We start from the raw sequence: 19,574 nt of genomic DNA, 5'->3' as shown, positions 1-19,574 counted from the left end.
TGCCTGTTTTTAATTTTTATTTATTTCTTTTTTTGAGACAGAGTTTTGCTCTTGTCACATAGGCTGGAATGCAATGGCAGAATCTGCGCTCACTGCAACCTCTGCCTCCTAGGTTCAAGTGATTCTCCTGCCTCAGCGTCCCTAGTTGCTGAGATTACAGGCAACCACCACCATGCCCAGCTAATTTATTGTATTTTTTAGTAGAGACAGGGATTCTCCACGTTGGCCAGGTTGATTTCAAACTCCTGATCTCAGGTGATCCATCCACCTGCCTCGGCCTCCCAATGTCCTGGGTTTACAGGCTTGAGCCACCTCACCAGGCCAACTGCTATGGTTTTAGCTGTTGTGCCTGCTAAATGTGGACTAGTGAAGAACTGTTTCATGGTCAAAAACTGAGCTTCTGAGGAAAAATAAATAAGTAGGGAAAAATAAATTCAGATAAATAGATAATTTTGAAATGAGTTGAAATACAAGAGAATAAGATTGAGATCAATGTGTTCTTATCTTTGTTTAAAAAAAGCAACTATGAGATTAAAATAATCCAGTTTTGCTATTTGAGGTACTTTGTAATTTTTAATGAGATATATGAAACTTTTATCTAAATTCAACCATCTTTATTTTCAGCACACTATATGTCTGTTATGTGCCAGATACTTATTTATATGACACAACTTCTGCTCTCATTGTGCTTTTGGTCAAATATTACAAAGTTTATGGATAAGGGAAGAAATACTATTTATCATACAGGTAAACAAAATACCTAAAATGAAATTGGAGCAATCAAATCTGGGCATTCTGCTTTGTTATTTAATATATTTTATATATTTTATACAAATGGACCAAATTTGATAATATCTTTTCCCCCTTTGCCTTTATTAATTCCTTTGTGAGAAAATGAATTACTATAAATAGTACTTTAAAAAATAGATCAACCAAAAAAAGACTTGGTTTTATGGTTTTATAAATGAGATCTAATAAACCTAGAAAAGTGAGTCATCTATAAATTGTTTAACTACATTAACACTTCCTGGTACACTTTTCTGTAATATATATTGGCTTAATGCATATAATTTGTAGTTTATGAAATGAAATGTAAAACAAATTACTTGTAGATTTTGCTAGAGACTATTTCTAGAAATGTAAGGGCCACACATTTTTTTTCTATACTCTGTGCATAAATAGTGAAGTGTAGGGATTGCTTTAGATAACTTTAAAAAGTTAATGTTCACAAATTTGGTCTTTGGTATATAAAATATACATTTCCCTTGCAAAACTAATTTATAAGAACATAAAAATTATCATTTTCAGAAAATGAAACACAATGGCTGTGACTACTAGCAGTGAAAAAATATGACACTATGACACTACATGTGTTTGGTATGAGGGTACGACTAGTTTCTAATGGTATTTCTTTCTTTTACAATAACATGTAATTCTAAACTCCAAAAGTCAACCTCTTTTTCTTAGAGTATTTTTCTTTCTTTTTCACAGCACGGAAAAGGATATGCTAGTCAATTCTACAGGACTTACCTGAAGCAGCATGATTTGCACAAAGTCGACCAACAAAAGCATCAACTTTTCAACTTCATTATCTTGGCCATCCAGTTAGTCATGTGTAACTGAGTATTAGATTTCGGGAGGAGTCATCATGGCCAATTATAGGACCTAATTGCTCTCAGCAGGCCTGAGAAATGAGTTGAAATGTGCAAACTGTAGAAACTTTAGAGGCAACTGATTTTGCCTCTCCGATCAGTGTGTGCCTGTTTACAGCACTATATATCTTTCTCTCTCCAAATGTCACTGAGCCCTTTAGATGTTTATATTCACCACGAGAAGCCAGTCATAAAGATAAAGGAAATTTGTGCATTATAAATGCAATATCACTGTTTTAAACTTGACTGTTTTATATTATTTTTGTGTGATCAAGTGTTCCCCAAACTATTCCAACTTTACAAGAGAAATTGTGATTATGTTCTTTTCACCTGTGGGTTATAAAAAATGTTGTATTCTGAAGACCCACAAAATATCAAAGACATTCTGTAGTTTATACACCGTGTTGCAAAGTGTTTACTGTACTATTTCAAAGCTTCTAAATAAATATAAAATATATATATTATATTATATAATTTTCCTAAAATGTGGTACAACTCAGTTGGTTTTTAAATGGATACATACAGTCCACATCATACAATAAAATAAAAGGTAATTCAGGGTCCCAAAGACAAACTTACTAAGAAAAAATCATTAATGGTTTTCTCCCAATTTTCATATCTTACTCAGCCCTGTTTTTCCTTGTTTAAAAGAAAATGATGCTCTAAGCTACAAAATTTTGTCAAGAACTCATACTGAATTTTCAATGCCAAAGATGTAGCTGTTGATGTGATCAGACAGAGCACTGACTATGTACTATCAAAATACCTAACAATCTACATGAATCTGATTCTATTTATATGGCTTTGAATTTAGAATCACTTAAAGATTTTATAAAGAATCGATAAATTCACCTGTATTTGTTGTTAGAAAAAAAAAAGGGTGTCTGTACATTTTGTGGTGTAAAATATGTAACTGAAGATTACTATTTTAAGAAGTCATCAGTCATGTAACTTACACAGAATTTTATTTTACATAGTTTTCCATAGTTTTGTGTCTAAATTACACACAAATATCAAATCTATTTATAACTCTATATGAATATATAGAGATATATAAACATCTGAACTGGTAAAGAATAACTATAAAATATGAACGATCTTTAAATTTAAAATAAACTAAATAAATTCAGAGATAGAAATATGGTACATTATTGTTTCAGTAATACATGTGAAAATTTTATAGCTTAAATGTAGTCAGTGTTTTATTAATGAAAAAATTCTTCATGAGTCAACCTTCAAACGTTAAGCTTGTCTTTTACTTTTATGTCAACAAGTTAAATTACTAAATTAGTAAGGTACACTTTCCTTTCCTTTAGGAATTTTTTCTATTGTTTTTTATGGCTCGTTAGAACACATCAAGAGACGGAAAAAAATCAGAGAGAATGTGAGATAATCTTTCAAGCAAAAAACAGAATTGTAACAGCGCCCCTAACCCTCTAAAACATTATATCAAACCTTCAACATTATATCAAAATGTTTGCCCAGTCCAAATTAGAAATCTGTTTTGAAACACTTCCCTTAATTTTTAACTAATCTTATATTCAATGACATTTTGAGCTGCACTGTTATTAAAGAATAGACTAAAACTTAACACTTAACAAATGTTCTTCATCCAATTTAATGTAACTTAAGTGGAATTTTTTCCTTAGATTTAACATTAAAATGCACATATATATACATATATATATACACACACACACATATATTCATAGATCCTTGATGTGTACATTTAGAGTGATAGATTGGTATCACTCATTTGACTGTTATCAAATTAGATATTAATATATCATATTCCAATCAGTTCATATATCCAAATAATGTATATAATGTTCCAGCCTTTTGAAGTCTCTTTAAACATATATGAAGCTAACTGATCATATGTAATACGAAAAGCACATCAATTCACTAAGTGCAGCAGTAACATTTTCTCACACTTTTGACATTACTACATTAATATTTTGAATGATAGACCATTTTGGTAAGAAAATGTTTATATATAATTTAACTGGGAAAAAAGTCTGTTTGTTCCAATCCAATTCTTTTTTTTTTTTTTAACAAGAAAATGATTTTCTTGTCGAGTTACTCTGCTTTAATTAAAATCTTTCATGCATCATTTTGCAATCACCGGTGAATATCCATATCCATCTTCCTTATTGCATGCATTGAAAATAAGATTATACTTATTTCATATATAGTAATTATATTAAGTAATTTACTTCAAAGACATTTTCTTTAATTATTTAACCTTTTATATCATTGTATATAATCTCCCTTGAACCGACTTTTTATATCATATCTTAATGTATTTGTTATTTTCGTATGTCCTAGTAACTAGTTATACTAACTTACATTTTAGTTCTTAAATTATATCATCAATCTGCAAAACCAAAACCAGAGCTTCCTCCTAATTTGGGAGACAAATAGAACTGTTTAAGGATAAAATGCTAAATTATTAGGACATTAGTCAACTTATCTGTTGCAACCAAAGTAAATTAGAAGTTACAACAGAGTAAGGATATGATTTTAGTAAGTTAGTTAAAATGTTTTCTTCCAATAAGGGGGACTATAAAATGGAAAGAACAACCAACAAATAATGAATGTTTCTAATTAAGCATTTACTAGATTAATATATCAAGGAATTTTAGAATAGTCTTTCTATTTAATCTGGTCATTCTAATATCCAATCTTACATAATTTTATACATATCAAAAATTAATATCTATCTTATTAGACAGTATTTCATCAATAAATTATTTCAGAAAAAAACATAATCATGTCATTTACTCCTTGTTAACATGGTTAGTTTTAGAGCAGTCAAAGTCAAAAAAATTTTCCTGTGGAAACAGTGTCTTAATGTTTCAAAGGTATGTCAAACGACAATTTTTAGAAATATTTTATCCACGTGTAGAATTCTAATTTTTAACGTGTGAACATAGTTTGGTGAAATCATCTTAAATTAAATTTAAATATCACATCAGAATTACTTCACAGATATAATGTCAGTGTTATGTGTATCATCTTTTCTTGGCAAATATTAAGAAAATGTGTTTATTTTATTTTACAAAGATATTAAATGCAATGCCTTTATCAAACATTGCAAATTAAGAACTATAGTAGAATATTTAAATATTTCAATTTCTCATTGTTTTAGTCATTAATTGGGTTGTCATTTGCCATCAGATGCTCTGTATTGTAGAAGCTATCTTGCTTCTTCAGTAAGAGGAGGAAAAAATAATCTCACAATTCTCAACATAAATGTTTAACAACTGTACATTAATTGTATCATTTTACCTTCTAAACATCATTTACTGGATTTCAGTTAATCTTGAAAACAATTACTCAGGCAGAATGTGGCAAAAGTTCAGCAAGATCAAGAAGAGTATTTATGTTATTTACTGATCATAGCAGTGTTGTCATTGGATGTGTTTTTTCCCCTCCTATTTCTATGTGTGCTATTGATACCCAAGGAACTCAAAAATACTTAAAATATTGGTATACTTGATGATTTTTCTGAAAATCTTATATTTTTCATATTACAATTTCTTGGGTTCTGTATCTTTTTCAAGTCTAATTTTGTAGTGGTAAAGGCTTTGCACTTAACATCCTTTTATGTTCCTTTTTAACAAGGAAAAACAGAAAATAACAAAATTCCATATTTTTTACACCATGGAGTAGTAAAATTATTTTATATATTGTTGGTACTTCAAGAAACATCCCTCTGCTAAGTCAGACAAAATCCTTATACAGTAATTTGTGAAACTGTTCAGTAGAGTATTTTTCTTTTTCAAATCTTGGCATAGGTTTTAGATTATAGCATTCTGTAAGAATGCGGGTAGATGAGTGTCGCCAGAGTATTGCAGGCAATAATACGACTACAATTCTAATACTTTTAGTGTGCATGCATGTATTTCTAACCACTGTTATTTTTTAAGTATTTGTAAAATTAGAAAAATTGCTTTTATTTCTTGAAAACTTGTCACATGCTTAGTTTGAAGTTTTACTCTCCAGATGTTTTTGAGTTGCATAAAAATCTTGCATTCATCATGCAAAATATATTAAATTTCACATGAGACTCAAAAATTTCTGAATGATAGAACTCAGACTTCCGATACATTCATACATCCGTGGGCTGAAAGTAAGCAGGGAATTTCAGCTCTAAACACATTTTTGAGACAGTTATCTGTGAGTGAAAACAGGGTATTATAACAAAAGATGAGTTTCAATCTTAACTATAGTGTTTGTTACTGTGAATGCTATAATAATACATAAGTAAAATGAGTGTAAATGTAATAAATTATTTTATACTGCTGTATACATATGAAATAAATAAAACTAGGATACATATTATGCCATTTTTCCATGCATGGATCTTCCACTGACGCCTGTGGGAGCTTTGAATAAAAATCAGTGGCAAAATATGGCTCTAAGTTTAAAAACATCTAATGCTGATTTAGTAATTTTAGTCTTAATATAACAGGTCTAAGGGGACATCTGTTCAAAACTGAGTCTCATTTGAAGCAGCATATGCTAGGTTTTAAAGGATTTCATTATATTTATAGTTTTAAAGTAGACATTTAGTTCTATATGATTCCCATGATACCCAAAATGAATCAAAGAAGTATATATTTTTCCATCTAATGCTGTATTTACTTTTTAACTTTTTTTGATGTGTAGTAATACCAAGGGTCCATGAACATTAACATAGAGATTGTACATAAGACATGAGTGCCTTCTAGCAACAAGAGAAAAATATTTTATGTAAAACTTTAGAAACACAGCATTTCATATTTAAAGTTGATAGAAGTGTAAGGAAAAATAAAATCCATATGGGTATCATTTTCCAAGACAAAAATATGAATTAAGGGATAGATACTTTTTACAATATTAAAATAATCTGAATTAATCCTACAGAAATTTAGGTCTCAATTAACTACAAGGTAATAGAAGAAATGTGCTTCTTAATCTCATGTGTGTTCTCTGTAACTGATTTACTTGAGTTCAAACTGCGTGTACCTGGACCCAGGTTCACTTTATAAGGCAACAAGTTGGCGGGGGGAGAGTGTGGCTAGGTATTTCTTTTGCTTTGAACATCTAATAAACCAATTTAGTGGAAAAGAACCAAAAATACAGAAGAAGGATAGTTCTCAATGAAATCTTATCAGCTATGATTAGAATTTGCCTTGGTTCCCTCCATATGTCACTACCTTTTATCCTTACTTTCACTCTTTCTGGGAAATATATCATAGACTCTTTAAGATTATGAATTTTCAGCTTTAAAATTACATTGTATTAGATTACAGACATATACTGAGGTCTGACAGTGAGAGAATGTAAGAATGCATGGTGCTGTCTGCCTTTAGGAAAATTCTAATTTCCAAAGAAATTAGAGGAAAATATTAAATAATCAAATAATTAAGTGATCAAAATTTGTGGTTGAGAGTTATCAATGGTTATGAGATCAACTGACTTATAGAGACTATAACATAAAAACATAAATAAGTAAATAGAATAGAAAAAACATTAGAAAAACATCAATATATATCATTTATGTAAAAGCAAATGGTTTTTATGAAACTTTTTTCAGATATATGTATAAAATAGGTCACAATGTAAAATATATTCTTTACTGTGAATCACTCCCCAAAATATTTGGAAAGCACTGCACCATATGATCTGTATTTCAAATTTAAACTTATTTAATGCTGTGGAAAAGAGAAGATATTTTTGAAGTTACCTCACATCTAAATCTTAATCTTTTGCAATTTGTAAAATATGAATAAGTGCACTTAATTGTAGAATTTCTGTGAGGATTAGATGAACTGATGAAGCTGAAATGCATAGCACAATGCTAACACATAATTATAACTGCCCAACAGGCTCACTTTGCCCACTGCTTAGACAGATCCAATTAATCAAGACAGGGGAATTGCAATAGAGTAAGTTATTGATGCAGAGACTGCTGTTAGGGACACCAGAGTTTTATTATCACTTGAATCAGTCTACCCAAGTATTTGAGTAATCAGAGTTTTTAAGGATAATTTGATGGGTGGGGGTACCAGTGAATCAGGAGTACTGATTGGATGGTTCAAAGATGAAATCAAAGATGATTTCATAGCAAGTAGAAGCTGTTAAGCTGCCGTGTGGCACTGTTAGTTCCTGGGTAGGAGTCACAAGACCAGATGCACTAGTTTACCAATCTGGGTGGTGCCACTTGATTAAGTGCAGGGTCTCCAAAATATCTCAAACGGTGGTCTTAGGTATTACAATAGTTATGTTATCCCCAGGAGCAATTTAGAAAGGCTCAGAATCTTGTAGCCTCCAGTTGCATAACTCCTAAACCATGACCTCTGATCTTGTGGCTAATTTGTTAGTTGTACAAAGGCGGTCTAGTCCCAAGTCAGGAAGGGGGGTTGTTTTGGGAAAGGGTGGTTATCAGCTGTTTCAAAGTTAAACTATAAACCAAGTTCCTCCCACAGTGTCTTGGCCTATGCCCAAGAGTGAAGAAGGACAGCTTGGAGGTTAAAAGCAAGATGGAGGTGGTTAGCTCGGATCTCTTTCACTGCAATGATTTTCTCAGTTCTAATTTTGCAATGGCAGTTTCACAATGAAAGTAGTATATGTTATTAAATTTTCTTCAACATTTAACCACTGATCTTGGTTACCAAAAGTATAGAATACAGTCTACAAACAAAGAAATTTTTTTCTTAAAATTTCAACCTGCTACAGAGTTGTGTCTAAGCAGTGCAAATTTCAAAACCTCAAGATGAAAGTAGAGTTGCCGTTGGTATCCACTTATCAGCTCAGTTCATATTTGCCTCTCCATTTATCAGTGGTATGGAGTACAGGAAATAAAACTTACATCTGGCTGGATGCCTTTTCTTCCTCCATTTCCTTTTACAATTCTCAAATAGTCCTCTCTCTGCACTATTGAAAAATACAGGTGTATGTTTGCACTGGGACATCATCATCTAACCCCAATGTCCTTTCTGAATATGTATTTCCATACAAATAAATGCTTGATGGGAATACTGCATATTTGACAGCATCATTTTGTTTGCATATGATTTTCATAAAAATAAATTTAGGCAGTATTCAGCTTCCGCTCAATAGAATTGAATTTTAAAATTTGCTCTACTAGTAGACTTCTTGAAGTTGTCATTACTTAGCTTGGCAGGCCCTGTTCCCTACAGCTGTCTTTTGCCTGTTCAGAATACATCTAAAATTCCCTCTTTTATTTTTCTTTTGAATCAATTAAAAGTTTTATCTCCTCATCATGAAATCTAGGTTTCATATTTCCCAGTTAAGATAAGGTAGTTCAAATTAATCTGTAACTTAATTGATATTTAAGGGAGTATTCATATTATAAAGGAAATATATTGATCCATAATGAAAATTTTGTGTGGATGAAGATATTTTTGTTTTGATTTGCTTCTTTATTTTTCATAGAAAACATCCGATGATGACTGGGCAATTCCTCAATCAACCTGTCTGAATAATAGGAACATTTAGATAAAATTGCAATCACCTAATCTGAAACACAATCCCCATCTGCCTTTTCTCCCTATCATTGTGAATAACTCCTCTCTTGATCATGAAAAAGGGAAGAAAAGAAGTGTTGGCATAGTGAATTGTGTAAGCTGACAACTCTAAATTTTATTTCAAAAATGTGAGAATTCTCTTATTCCCAGTTGTGTTTTTTAGTTAATAATGGAATAATAGCCAATGTCAAACTTCTCTGGCAACGTATTTCTCTCAAAATGTGTGTGTGTGTGTGTGTGTATGTGAAGGGTTATAACAGGATCATATGAAAGAATACATGAATATGAGCAAAAATAATTGTATTGTAGGTAAAACATCTCCCTTTTGTCCCCCTCTAATACTTTAAAGTATTAAAATGCCTGTTTGAAAAGCAATTGTATTTGATCATCAACAAACTGGCATAGAATATACCAAACAAAACTGAATTAAAGACAGAGAGAATGAGAGATGTGCGTGAGAGTTACATTTTAACATACATAAGTGAAAACAAGAAAAAACGTAATGAAAATAAATGATAAGTAATTCTAGTTAAAACCTGACAAAGACTGAAATAAAGTGATACAATATTCTTTAGGTAAGAAGCAACATTAAAAGGTATATCAAATTTTATTTTAAAATGTGGTAATATTAAACCACCTCATTGAATGCTTCCATAGATGTTTACATTCTTTCTATTGCCTCTTTGACAATGATGTATGGCCTTCACATGACAGTGTTTGCAAATACTACTCAGTTTAAAAGTGTCTTCCTGATTCTAAGATGATGTACTTATAACTTCAGAAGCCAAAATAGTAGAAAATTGGTGATACCACTAACATCATGCAAAAATATGTAATACTGGCATAGCTTTTTAACAAGTTATACAATAAGGATACAACACTGTGGTTATTGGTTATAGATGTTGCTACTGAGGTAGGAAGCAAGTTTCTAATTGCAAATCAGTTATGTGGAGCGAAAAGGATATATTTGGTGATTTTTACAATTTAGATATTAAAGAGTTTAGTTTCAAAAGTATGTGTGAGAGAAAGCATTTTTTATGACTGTATAGAAGAGTCTATCCCAGTCCTAGATATAACGACAACAAAAGATAAATATAAATTATACAAATAACTAAGAATTGCCTAATTTAGATTTAGCAAGACAGCATGCCTGGCAAATGGCTCACGCTTGTAATCCCAGCATTTTAGGAAGACAAGGTGGACAGATCACTTGAGCTCAGGAGTCGGAGACCAGCCTGGGTGACATGGAGAGACCCTGTCTCTAGAAAAAAATTAAAAAAAAAATCCAGGAGTGATGGCACGCACCTGTAGTCCTAGCTACTTGGAAGGCTGAAGTGGGAGGATGGCTTGAGCTGGAGAGGTGGCAGTTGCAGTGAGCCAAGACTGTGCCATTGCACTCCAGCCTGGGTGACAGAGTGAAACCCCTGTCTCAAAAAAAAAAAAATTAATTACATAAATAGGAAGATAACTTGTAATACTGGAAAAAGAGAAAAATAGACATTGGGATAAGAAGAGACTACTGTAAATCTCTAGGTAAGGAACAAATAAGCACAAGTGACTTAGAATGGACTGGCAAATATAGAGGGGAGAGGATAGAATTGAGAGGCATTTCATAGGACAAATAGACTGTACTTCTTCGCTATCATATGGTCAGTAGGCTGATAAAGGCAAGGGAGAGATGATGATGGAGGTTTTCTTCTTTGCCAGAGAGGACCATGCTGCCATTAGACAATTGATGTAAAGGAAAAAAATTGTGCAGGAAGATATCTTATTTGTAGAAAGACTTTCTAATTATCATTCAGGTTTTAGAATGGCGGCTACCCATGAGGGGCCTAAACTACATTATATTTAAACAATACCACCGTATTTTAAAATTTTTATTCTAATATTAAATGGAACCATCTGGGCTTCATTCTGCTTTATTCTCTGTATAATAATTGATAGTTATTAATACTATTTAAATTATATTTCTTAAGTAAAAACATTTTCATTCATCATGTTTAGAAATAATTTTATAAATATATCATATGTAAATTTTAAAGTTTTAAATTTTTTTATATGTATAACTTTGGCTAGTGTATGTACCAAAATTAGGCTTGACCCATGTAAAACCTTAACACACGTTAAGTCAAGCCTTCTGGCATTTTTTTTTTCTTTTTTTTGTAGCGCACACATAACAATACTTAATAAATATAAGGAAATGTTGATAAAAAATTTAAAAGATTTAACAATTGTAAAAGACACTTTAAAATATTTCCTTTGCATCTGAGTTCAACTAATGTTTTCAGCAAATATTTTTGAAAAAGTCTTAACACCTTCAAGTTGTTACGTCTGTATTCATCAACTATCTTCTAACCTCTGCTAGTAATTAATCTTATTATTATTTTTATTTTTTAAGTGGGTCTCACAGAATAATAGAATTTTAATGTAGAACAGGGTCTTAAAAATATTTTTCTCTGAATCCCACGCATGAAGAAGATGACTAACAAATGTAAGTCAACTCATGGAAGTACTAACAATAAACCTAACAACTTACCCTAATCCTTTCTCTTGACTCTGAACTCTCCACCTGTGCTATGTTTCCATTCTCTGTGTCTTATTTTAAATTGAAATCTTGGGAGTAGTTATATTTGAAAATATACAAATAAATTACAGCATCTAGAACCTCACTTTATATTTAAAATTTCTCAGTTCTTCCTATCTTCATCCATAAGGATGATTCTCTCATATGGGGCACCATTAAATTTGGCCTAAGAAACTAAAGGCAGTTCTTACTATTCTTTTATGCATTTATTTTAAAATGAAATGTATGCATTTTTATTCCTCTTAACGACATGTTATATTGGTAGTGAATAAGCACATTTGGAGCCAAATATGAGAGAAATCAAATTGAACAAACTGCTGCATCACCAAGAGTAAATCTGATTAACCTGACCTACAAAATCATCATTTCACCTAATAATTCCACCCAAGTTAGCTCAACTTACTTCAACTAATTTAGTGAAACATTGAAAGAAAAATCAGAAGGCGTGTAAAGGATAGTTTAATCACTTACAATTCACCCCATTGAAGGAAGCATCCTCACCGTAGGGTTATGGCGATGGAGACACACACACCTAACAGTGGACAGAGGAATAAGAAGGACGGCAATTTGTTAGTCAAATAGTCTCACAACCTGCCGGAAGACCATGCACAACAAAAAATATCACGCTGAGGTTGACCTCCGGGACAGAGACAACAACCTCCCACACTGAATAGTCAAGTAATTCTGTGGGGCTCGGCCTAGAACTGAAACCTCACTACTTAGGAATAAAAAGAAACTGGGCCTTGGATCCCTGATAAGGACAACTCTTTGGCTAAGGGAATTTTATCTTTGGGAGCAGAGTAAAGAAGGCTTAGGCCATTTGAGACCCTCTTGGTTACACCAGATATCAAGGCAGCACATAATACTGGGCCTTAATTTTAGATCCCCATTAGCTCCGTGAAGCCTTGGCGTCAGTTTTTATCTTTGTGATAAGTAGATTGCTATGCAGTGGAAGACATACCCCAGGATGTAAAGTAGGCAGCTGACTAGGTTAAAGAGGGCTATTCATGAAGTAATATTCAAAAACATAAACTTTAGTGGTGTCCCATTTATGGCCAATAAAGAAAAGTGAGGGACCTGTGTGGCATTATTGCAGAGAATACAAAAGGATGTGGATTTGAACTAATCCAGACCTATAGCAATAGCAGGGGGCCTACTTGCCAGTTAGTAGCGTAAATAGGAATTCTTCAAGGATGGCACTATGCCTCTTACTCAAACTGAAGGGTATATGAAAGTTGCACTTGAATACCTTATTCAAGAGCCCAACATTGTCTATTTTAAGAAGTAAAGTAAATGCCTAAATCACTATCAATAATGTTTATAACTTTAAAGGAATAAGGAATGTTCTGGTGAGGCCTTGTATTATGATCCTAGTATATGTAGTGACATCTGTTGCCTTGATTTTTACATCGTGTCTCTGTGGGGCAAGAGATTCTCTGAGGTGTTTATCTGCAAGGGGTCAACTCTTAGACAACAGAGTGAGAGATTGTGAAAATGTACAGAAGAAGCCATTTCCTGTTTCGGGCTTTTGGCACAAAACTGACCATCTTATGTTTGGCCAGTTTTGCTGACCTTTTCGTCCTGTTGTTTATCAGGGACATCATGACTAAGGAATGAAAAGCAGTAAAATTCCACTGAGCTCCATCATATATAATGGTGGTAGTTGATCCATAAATTATATCAACATGTTCCCTCAGTTGTTCCCAAGAGGCTCTCCAGGTTGTCAAGAGTTGCGTAAGTGAATTGATCTCTTCTAAAACTCAGGCATCAGACAAGGGGCTGAGGAGAGGTGAGCCACTCGCTCTTGCAAAGGGGATATATTAGAGGGTCCAGTTTTGTGCCAGTCTGTTGAAGGAAGCCCTAGGTAGCTGTGCAGAGCTCATGGAATACTGATTTCATGACCCAAGGCATAATGGCCAGCTCGGTATGGAGGATCAGAAGCTCAGTATCTATGAGACTTCTCTCTTTCCAGAAAAGCCCAGTATGTGGCCAAAACTTGCCATTCTAAAGATGTATGGTTTAGGGCCAGGGAGAAGTCCACCATCAGCTTATGGCCATGGTATTGAGATAGTACAGAGATTCCTGGAGCAATGAGAAGTGGTCAAATTGTGTACCTTTATTTCAATTTTGTCCTCTGTCTCCATATCCAAGATGCCTTCCTCCTTATTCTTTTTTAATTTTTCCCCTTTATAAGCTGCTCATATTTATAAACTTTTTACTTTAGAAAGCCCCAAGTAACTATCATTATGGTTAGGGGCATTTTCCACAGAATTGTTGCATCATAGGGTTTAAGGACCCCAGACTTAAGTTGGGTTTTAAACAACACCTATGTTATGCCATAGGGGTGTCATGGGTATTTTACCCTGTCAAGCTGAGAATCGTGATCTTTGTTGTAACAGAGAAACAGACAACATTTTGGCACAATGGAAGAGTGCTGGGATCATAACCCAGAGGTCATTCTAAAAGCCATTGTCTATTACAGGCATGTAGCCTTCCTCCTTTTTTTATCTCTGTTTTCTCTCCGTACAAATTTCCGCAGAATATTTTGAATTTCATATAAAGTTAGTAGTCACAGCTTTTAGTTTGTTTCCTGATCTCTCCTGGTGCAGACCTTCTGTACGGTTGAAGATAAAAATGTTGGGAGCCTAGCAATCCACCTATCGACAGCTATCTCCTTCTCTAGGGAATACCAGTCAATCTCCTTGGTGCTGGGGTCTGCAACTAGTAAGGTCATTTTGACTGTGAGGCAGTCATGGCACTCAAGTATTTTGCATCCTGGTAAACAGCAACACTAAGAAAAGCCTAGGCACTTTTGGGTAGGGTTTTCATTGGGAGAGCAGTTACATTACTTCTCCAATGTTTTAAGAGGGGCTGGCAACACATGCTCCTAAACTGTCTCTCATTATTTTCCATCAGGTCCTTGACCATGGGCTGCCATGGATGTTTACCTTTTATCCCTGGGAGTCAGGAGGATGCATGGGATGCATTGAGGGAAACAGTTACACAGGAAATGGGCAAGGTAGCTACGCTTGCCTGAATGGCAACTCTTGTTAGGCAACCTGGGAGCCATGCTTAATTATTTCTATATCAGTCTCCTTCTTTTCTACATACCTGACAATGTGTCATCCCATGTTCCTCATGGGGACATGCAGTCACAGTTAATATCCACATGGCTGCTCCAAGCAGCTAGTAAATGTCACTACATTAGATGCTGTAACCAGAGGGCTCTGGCTTACCCTTGGTAGGTAGGACTCAAGCACCAGACTATCTTTAAGGTGCTGCGTTGTCACTACTTTTATGGGCAGGAGACTCAGGCACACTTACCAAAAAGCAGACCAAACCCAACAGTCAGTCATGCCCAGGTATTGCCAACTAACAAGAATTTTTCTTTTGGGGAACAACAAGAGCTTCCTAGAAAGCAAAGAGAGGGAACAAGATGGCACTGGAAGCAATTAGTGGTTTGTTCCCACGTGGCCTTCTAGTACCATGAAACCACTTAGTTATCCAAAAGCAGTGACTGAAAGTTGACCAGGTGTCCTTGGTCATGGTTGGACCATCCTTTAAGAGGTTATTTTACTTGCCTACTATTCAGTGTACTGAAGAGGGAGGGATATCTGCCCTGATGTTATTGGGATGAAGAATCTGCAACTGGACACTAGAAAAATGGCATCTGCTGCAATTTATTACACAGCCTGGGAGAGGAGGACACTGCACTCTGCACAGAACCACATGGAAGTTGCACTTGGAAACAGAGGGAACAACCAGGGACTGCGGGAGAAAAGCTTTGTGTTTCAAGAAGTGCACCCTGGTTCCAAGGGGATAATGTGATTATTTGAATAATTCCATGTGTTAACAGGGGACTGAAGCCCACTACCAGGAAACCCAGGATAAGCAGGACCTGTGCTGGTCTCCTGGATAAGGAGGATGTTCTGGTTAGGAGACCTCATCTTCTGCAGCAGAGTGGGAAGGGAACTTGAAGTTGGGCTTTTTGAGACCTTCCAAGTAATGCCAACACATAACAATGGGCCTTAACTTTAGGCTTCAAACAATGATGGTGAACAGTATGTAGTGTGAAGAAACCAAAACTCTATGTGAACGCTTGAAGAATTTAGTTCTTGGTCAGGCTTGACTCATGCCAAATTTTCTGTTGTTAAGGTTTGATTCTTTGAAAGAGTTTTCATATCATCTTCTAAATTAAGTAGATTATTTTTGTAAATAAACTTTTCATGAACACAGGATCCCCCAGCTCCTTTGTAAACTTGTGAGAGAATCTCTTTGTGATTAAGGTCTGAAATTTGGTATTGTGTCACTTGACAGTTCATTTTCATCGATGTTGCAGGCACTTAGTAAGTAATCTCTTTCAATCTTTAACTCCAAGCCTTTCAACTTTTAGTTTTCTTGAATTATTACTTTCATCATTTCTTCCTTTTTCTTTCTTCTTTTTTTTTTTTTTTGGATTTTTTTTTTTTTGGTTGCTGAACCTCCTCTACTGGTCTGTGAATTTTCATTACTTTTTCTTTTCTATTTTGTATATTTTAAAAATATACTTTCTGGAGTATTTTATTATGTATCTATTCCAAACCTCTACTGAGCTTTTTATTTTATTATTATTATTATTATTGTTACTTTAATTCTAAGAGTTCTTTTTGTTTCTGAATGTTCCTCTTTTAAAATATTTTTAACTCTTTGTATATGCAATACTGTATTTTATTCATCTGAATACATTGATGATAGTTTATTTTACATTTTATTTTTTCTGAATAGTGTTTCCTGGGATTATGGTAGAGACGTTTTGTAATGTCTTATGATACTTGGTTGTCAGCTCATAATTAAGACGGTAGGTACTCTAAAATGCTGAGGGTAAATTCTGTCCCCGTGTGGAGGGCTTGTTGAGTATGTTTGTCTATAGGTTGATCTGGCTAACATTTAGTTGCAGAACTCCTGACCAATATGTTTCAGCATATTTTTCTTCTTGGTCTTGTTAGATAATCAAGATAAATATTTTCAAATCTTTTTCCTGGAGGTATAAGCCTGGGTACTTGAATTCTGAAAACTAATTGGGAAAAAAAATCTAGAAGACCCAAGATCCCAGCTTCTTTGTATGATGATGGCACATTAAACTGTGCCTGCTGTCTTCTAATCTAGGAGCTGTCTGTTTCAACCTCCTAGGAGAATAATAAATCTGCTATCTTCTAACCAGAGGGAATACTTACCACCTACATGTGCACAATTGATGAGGACATTGGGGAGGTCTAACTGCTTCTTAACATTTTTGGTCCTTTGTATTAGGCTTATTTTTACCCTTACTTCAGAACTAATTTGTGTTATCAATTACTGAGCCTTTGGAGTTTTCTGTGGGATAAACCAGGTTTCTTCTTTACACTCTTAGCTTCCAGCTAAGGTTTTAAAACTTTCGCAGTTAGTATGTCAATTATGACTTTTTTATCTATTTCCAAATGTTCAGAAAGTTGTCGTCGTTACTTCCTCAATTGTTTGTCTTTTATTTGTCATTGTAGCTTTTTCATTAAATATTTTTTCACGTTCATGACGTTTTAGGAGGAAGAAAGGTTAGTGCATTAACTGACCTCTCCCCTCTCTGTAACTGGGAACTTGAACTATGAACATAATAAGAAACATCTTCTAAGCGTAACACAGAACGTCATGAGGAAATTTGATCTTACATTATTGAGAGTTTGAATGTGGGAATCTCTTTAGTATATTTTTCATTGCTGTTAGAGAAACACTGATATGTTTGAAATTAAATCACATTTTGGAATCAATAATTAAAAATTTAAATATACATAATTATTTTATTACATATCAATAAATAAGATAACAAAATACGTCATTCTTTTTTCGGTATGCCAGTATTAGAATAAATTATTTTTACCTTTTTGTAATATCATTATCTTGAAATCTAAAGTAATTTTAAATCAATAATGTTCAAACCAAAGGGGTAATATGCATTGTTATATTTGTTATAGATTAAAATAGTGATTGTTTATTCAGTTGTCTTTAAGGCTAATTACATTAAATTACAATATAAAACTCAATATAGCTTTTCTCTCATTGCCTTGGTTTATTTACCATATTACTCTATTTTGAATAGTGGCCTGAAATTAGTGTCCAAACAGTATCAGACAACTAGCAAGCTTCAGTACTTGAGGTCAATTTAATTACACTCTGCATGACAGAAACTAGGCCATTTGGGCATTGCCTTTGCCACCAGCAATTGACACCTGAGTGTTAATGAGCTGATAATTAAGAGCTGGCACATACAGACATATTTTACTGTTTGGGACTAGGATAACCATATGCTGCACAACTTCTGTGCTAAGTGCTTTGTTAGCTCCGGAATTTGCACAATTATATTTATGAGTTGTTTTTTTTAATCTCAATTTTTTATGCTAAAAAAAGATAAAAACTGTTATTTAAAAAATGTAGGTAATGGTACTCATCAATTTCAAGTTAAGAAACTTTCTAAAACTAGCATGATTATATCTGGAGAGCAATAAATTTGGTAACAAGTAAGACTGCAGAATTTGTACAGCAGAATTACTTTTGGTTTAAAACCACACTGACAGAACTTGCATTTCGAAAAGTCCTTTGTAATATAAAAAAGTACCTAAGGCAATTTAACATGACTGTGTATATGTAGGGTTGACAGCCTCTATGATGGCCTACAACAATTTTCACAGCCTAACATTGACCGCCCTGAGTAATATCTCTTCCCTGAATGTAGATGTGATATAGTAAACCACCTCTAAAAAATCAATGTGATAAAAGTGAAGTGATTTCACACTTTACATTAGGGTATCAAAAAGCTATTGTTTCCATTTTGAGGAACTTCTTATATACTGTCTCATTCTTTTTTGGATTGCTTGCAGAGCTATTGTGGAGGCAGCTACGTGGAGAGACCAATGTGGCGCAAGATCAAGGGCTGCCACCAACAACATGAGCGAGCTTGGAAACAGACTCCCAAGTTGAGCATTCAGATGAGACCACAGCCCCTGCTGACAGTTTGACTGCAACCTTCTGAGAGTCCTTAGCCAGTGGCACTTGCTAAGTTGAACTAAAATTTTTGAACCCCACCGATTGTGAGATAATAAATATTTGTGGTTTTATGTTGCTATGTTTTGGGGTATATTGCCGTGTAGTCATAAATATTTAATACATTATGTAGGTGAGAATCCTATTGTCTGATACAGGAATATGAAGTATTGATTTTTCTGGTGTGATGTGGCCATTTTAAAAAACAATATGTATAATGTACACACTGTTCCTTTACTTTCCTCTTCTAATTTCAGTTCTTGCTTGTTCCTCTTTTCCTGACCTCTCATACAAGAAATAATTCCCACCATTTTTGGGATTAATCTATTGACCTAAAAAAATAAAACTGTTCTCATCAGATGAAAAATGTATTAAATTTAGTGATTTTTAGTTGTGAGAATTACTTCTAATTTTCTTCTTTGAAACAGTTTGCTTTTCCATAGAACCCTCTGTAGGACATATAGCCTTTTATATGCAGATTCGTATACTTATGCTTTGAAATAGCTCTGAATTCCCTGTAGCTTAAACTGAGAACATGAAAGGCCAAATGTTATGTCGAACTGAAGGATATAAAAGTACGCGTACATCAATCCAAAATGAGATACAGAAATGAACGGCTCTTCACACAGTGATGTCAGTTTTAGACAGATTATTGAAGGGTCTTTATAACTGCAGAGATTGCCATGAAAACTCTGCCTGTGGATGGTCTTATCAGGTTGCATTTTGTGTTTCTTCAATACCAAAAGGTGA

The 19,574-nt window shown here is 33.8% G+C and overlaps 1 protein-coding gene across 2 annotated transcripts in view; it reads left to right on the top strand.

Moving 5' to 3' along the window:
- The window catches only part of PCDH10 (protocadherin 10), a 60,374-nt gene extending 41,183 nt beyond the window's left edge, over positions 1-19,191 (top strand). The window contains exon 5 of one of the 2 annotated variants that reach the window (XM_017537644.2): positions 18,662-19,191. In XM_017537644.2, the coding sequence (XP_017393133.1) occupies positions 18,662-18,732 (71 nt within the window). In that variant the 3' untranslated portion in view covers positions 18,733-19,191. Of the gene's footprint in view, positions 1-1,491; positions 6,000-18,661 lie in introns of those variants that run through there. The other variant, XM_017537645.2, reaches the window with a different exon arrangement.
- Positions 19,192-19,574: the final 383 nt, after the last annotated feature.

This window comes from Cebus imitator, unplaced genomic scaffold (genome assembly GCF_001604975.1).
Source record: "Cebus imitator isolate Cc_AM_T3 unplaced genomic scaffold, Cebus_imitator-1.0 Scaffold105, whole genome shotgun sequence".
NCBI classification, from domain to species: domain Eukaryota; kingdom Metazoa; phylum Chordata; class Mammalia; order Primates; family Cebidae; genus Cebus; species Cebus imitator.
This window is presented reverse-complemented; position numbering and strand designations above follow the sequence as displayed.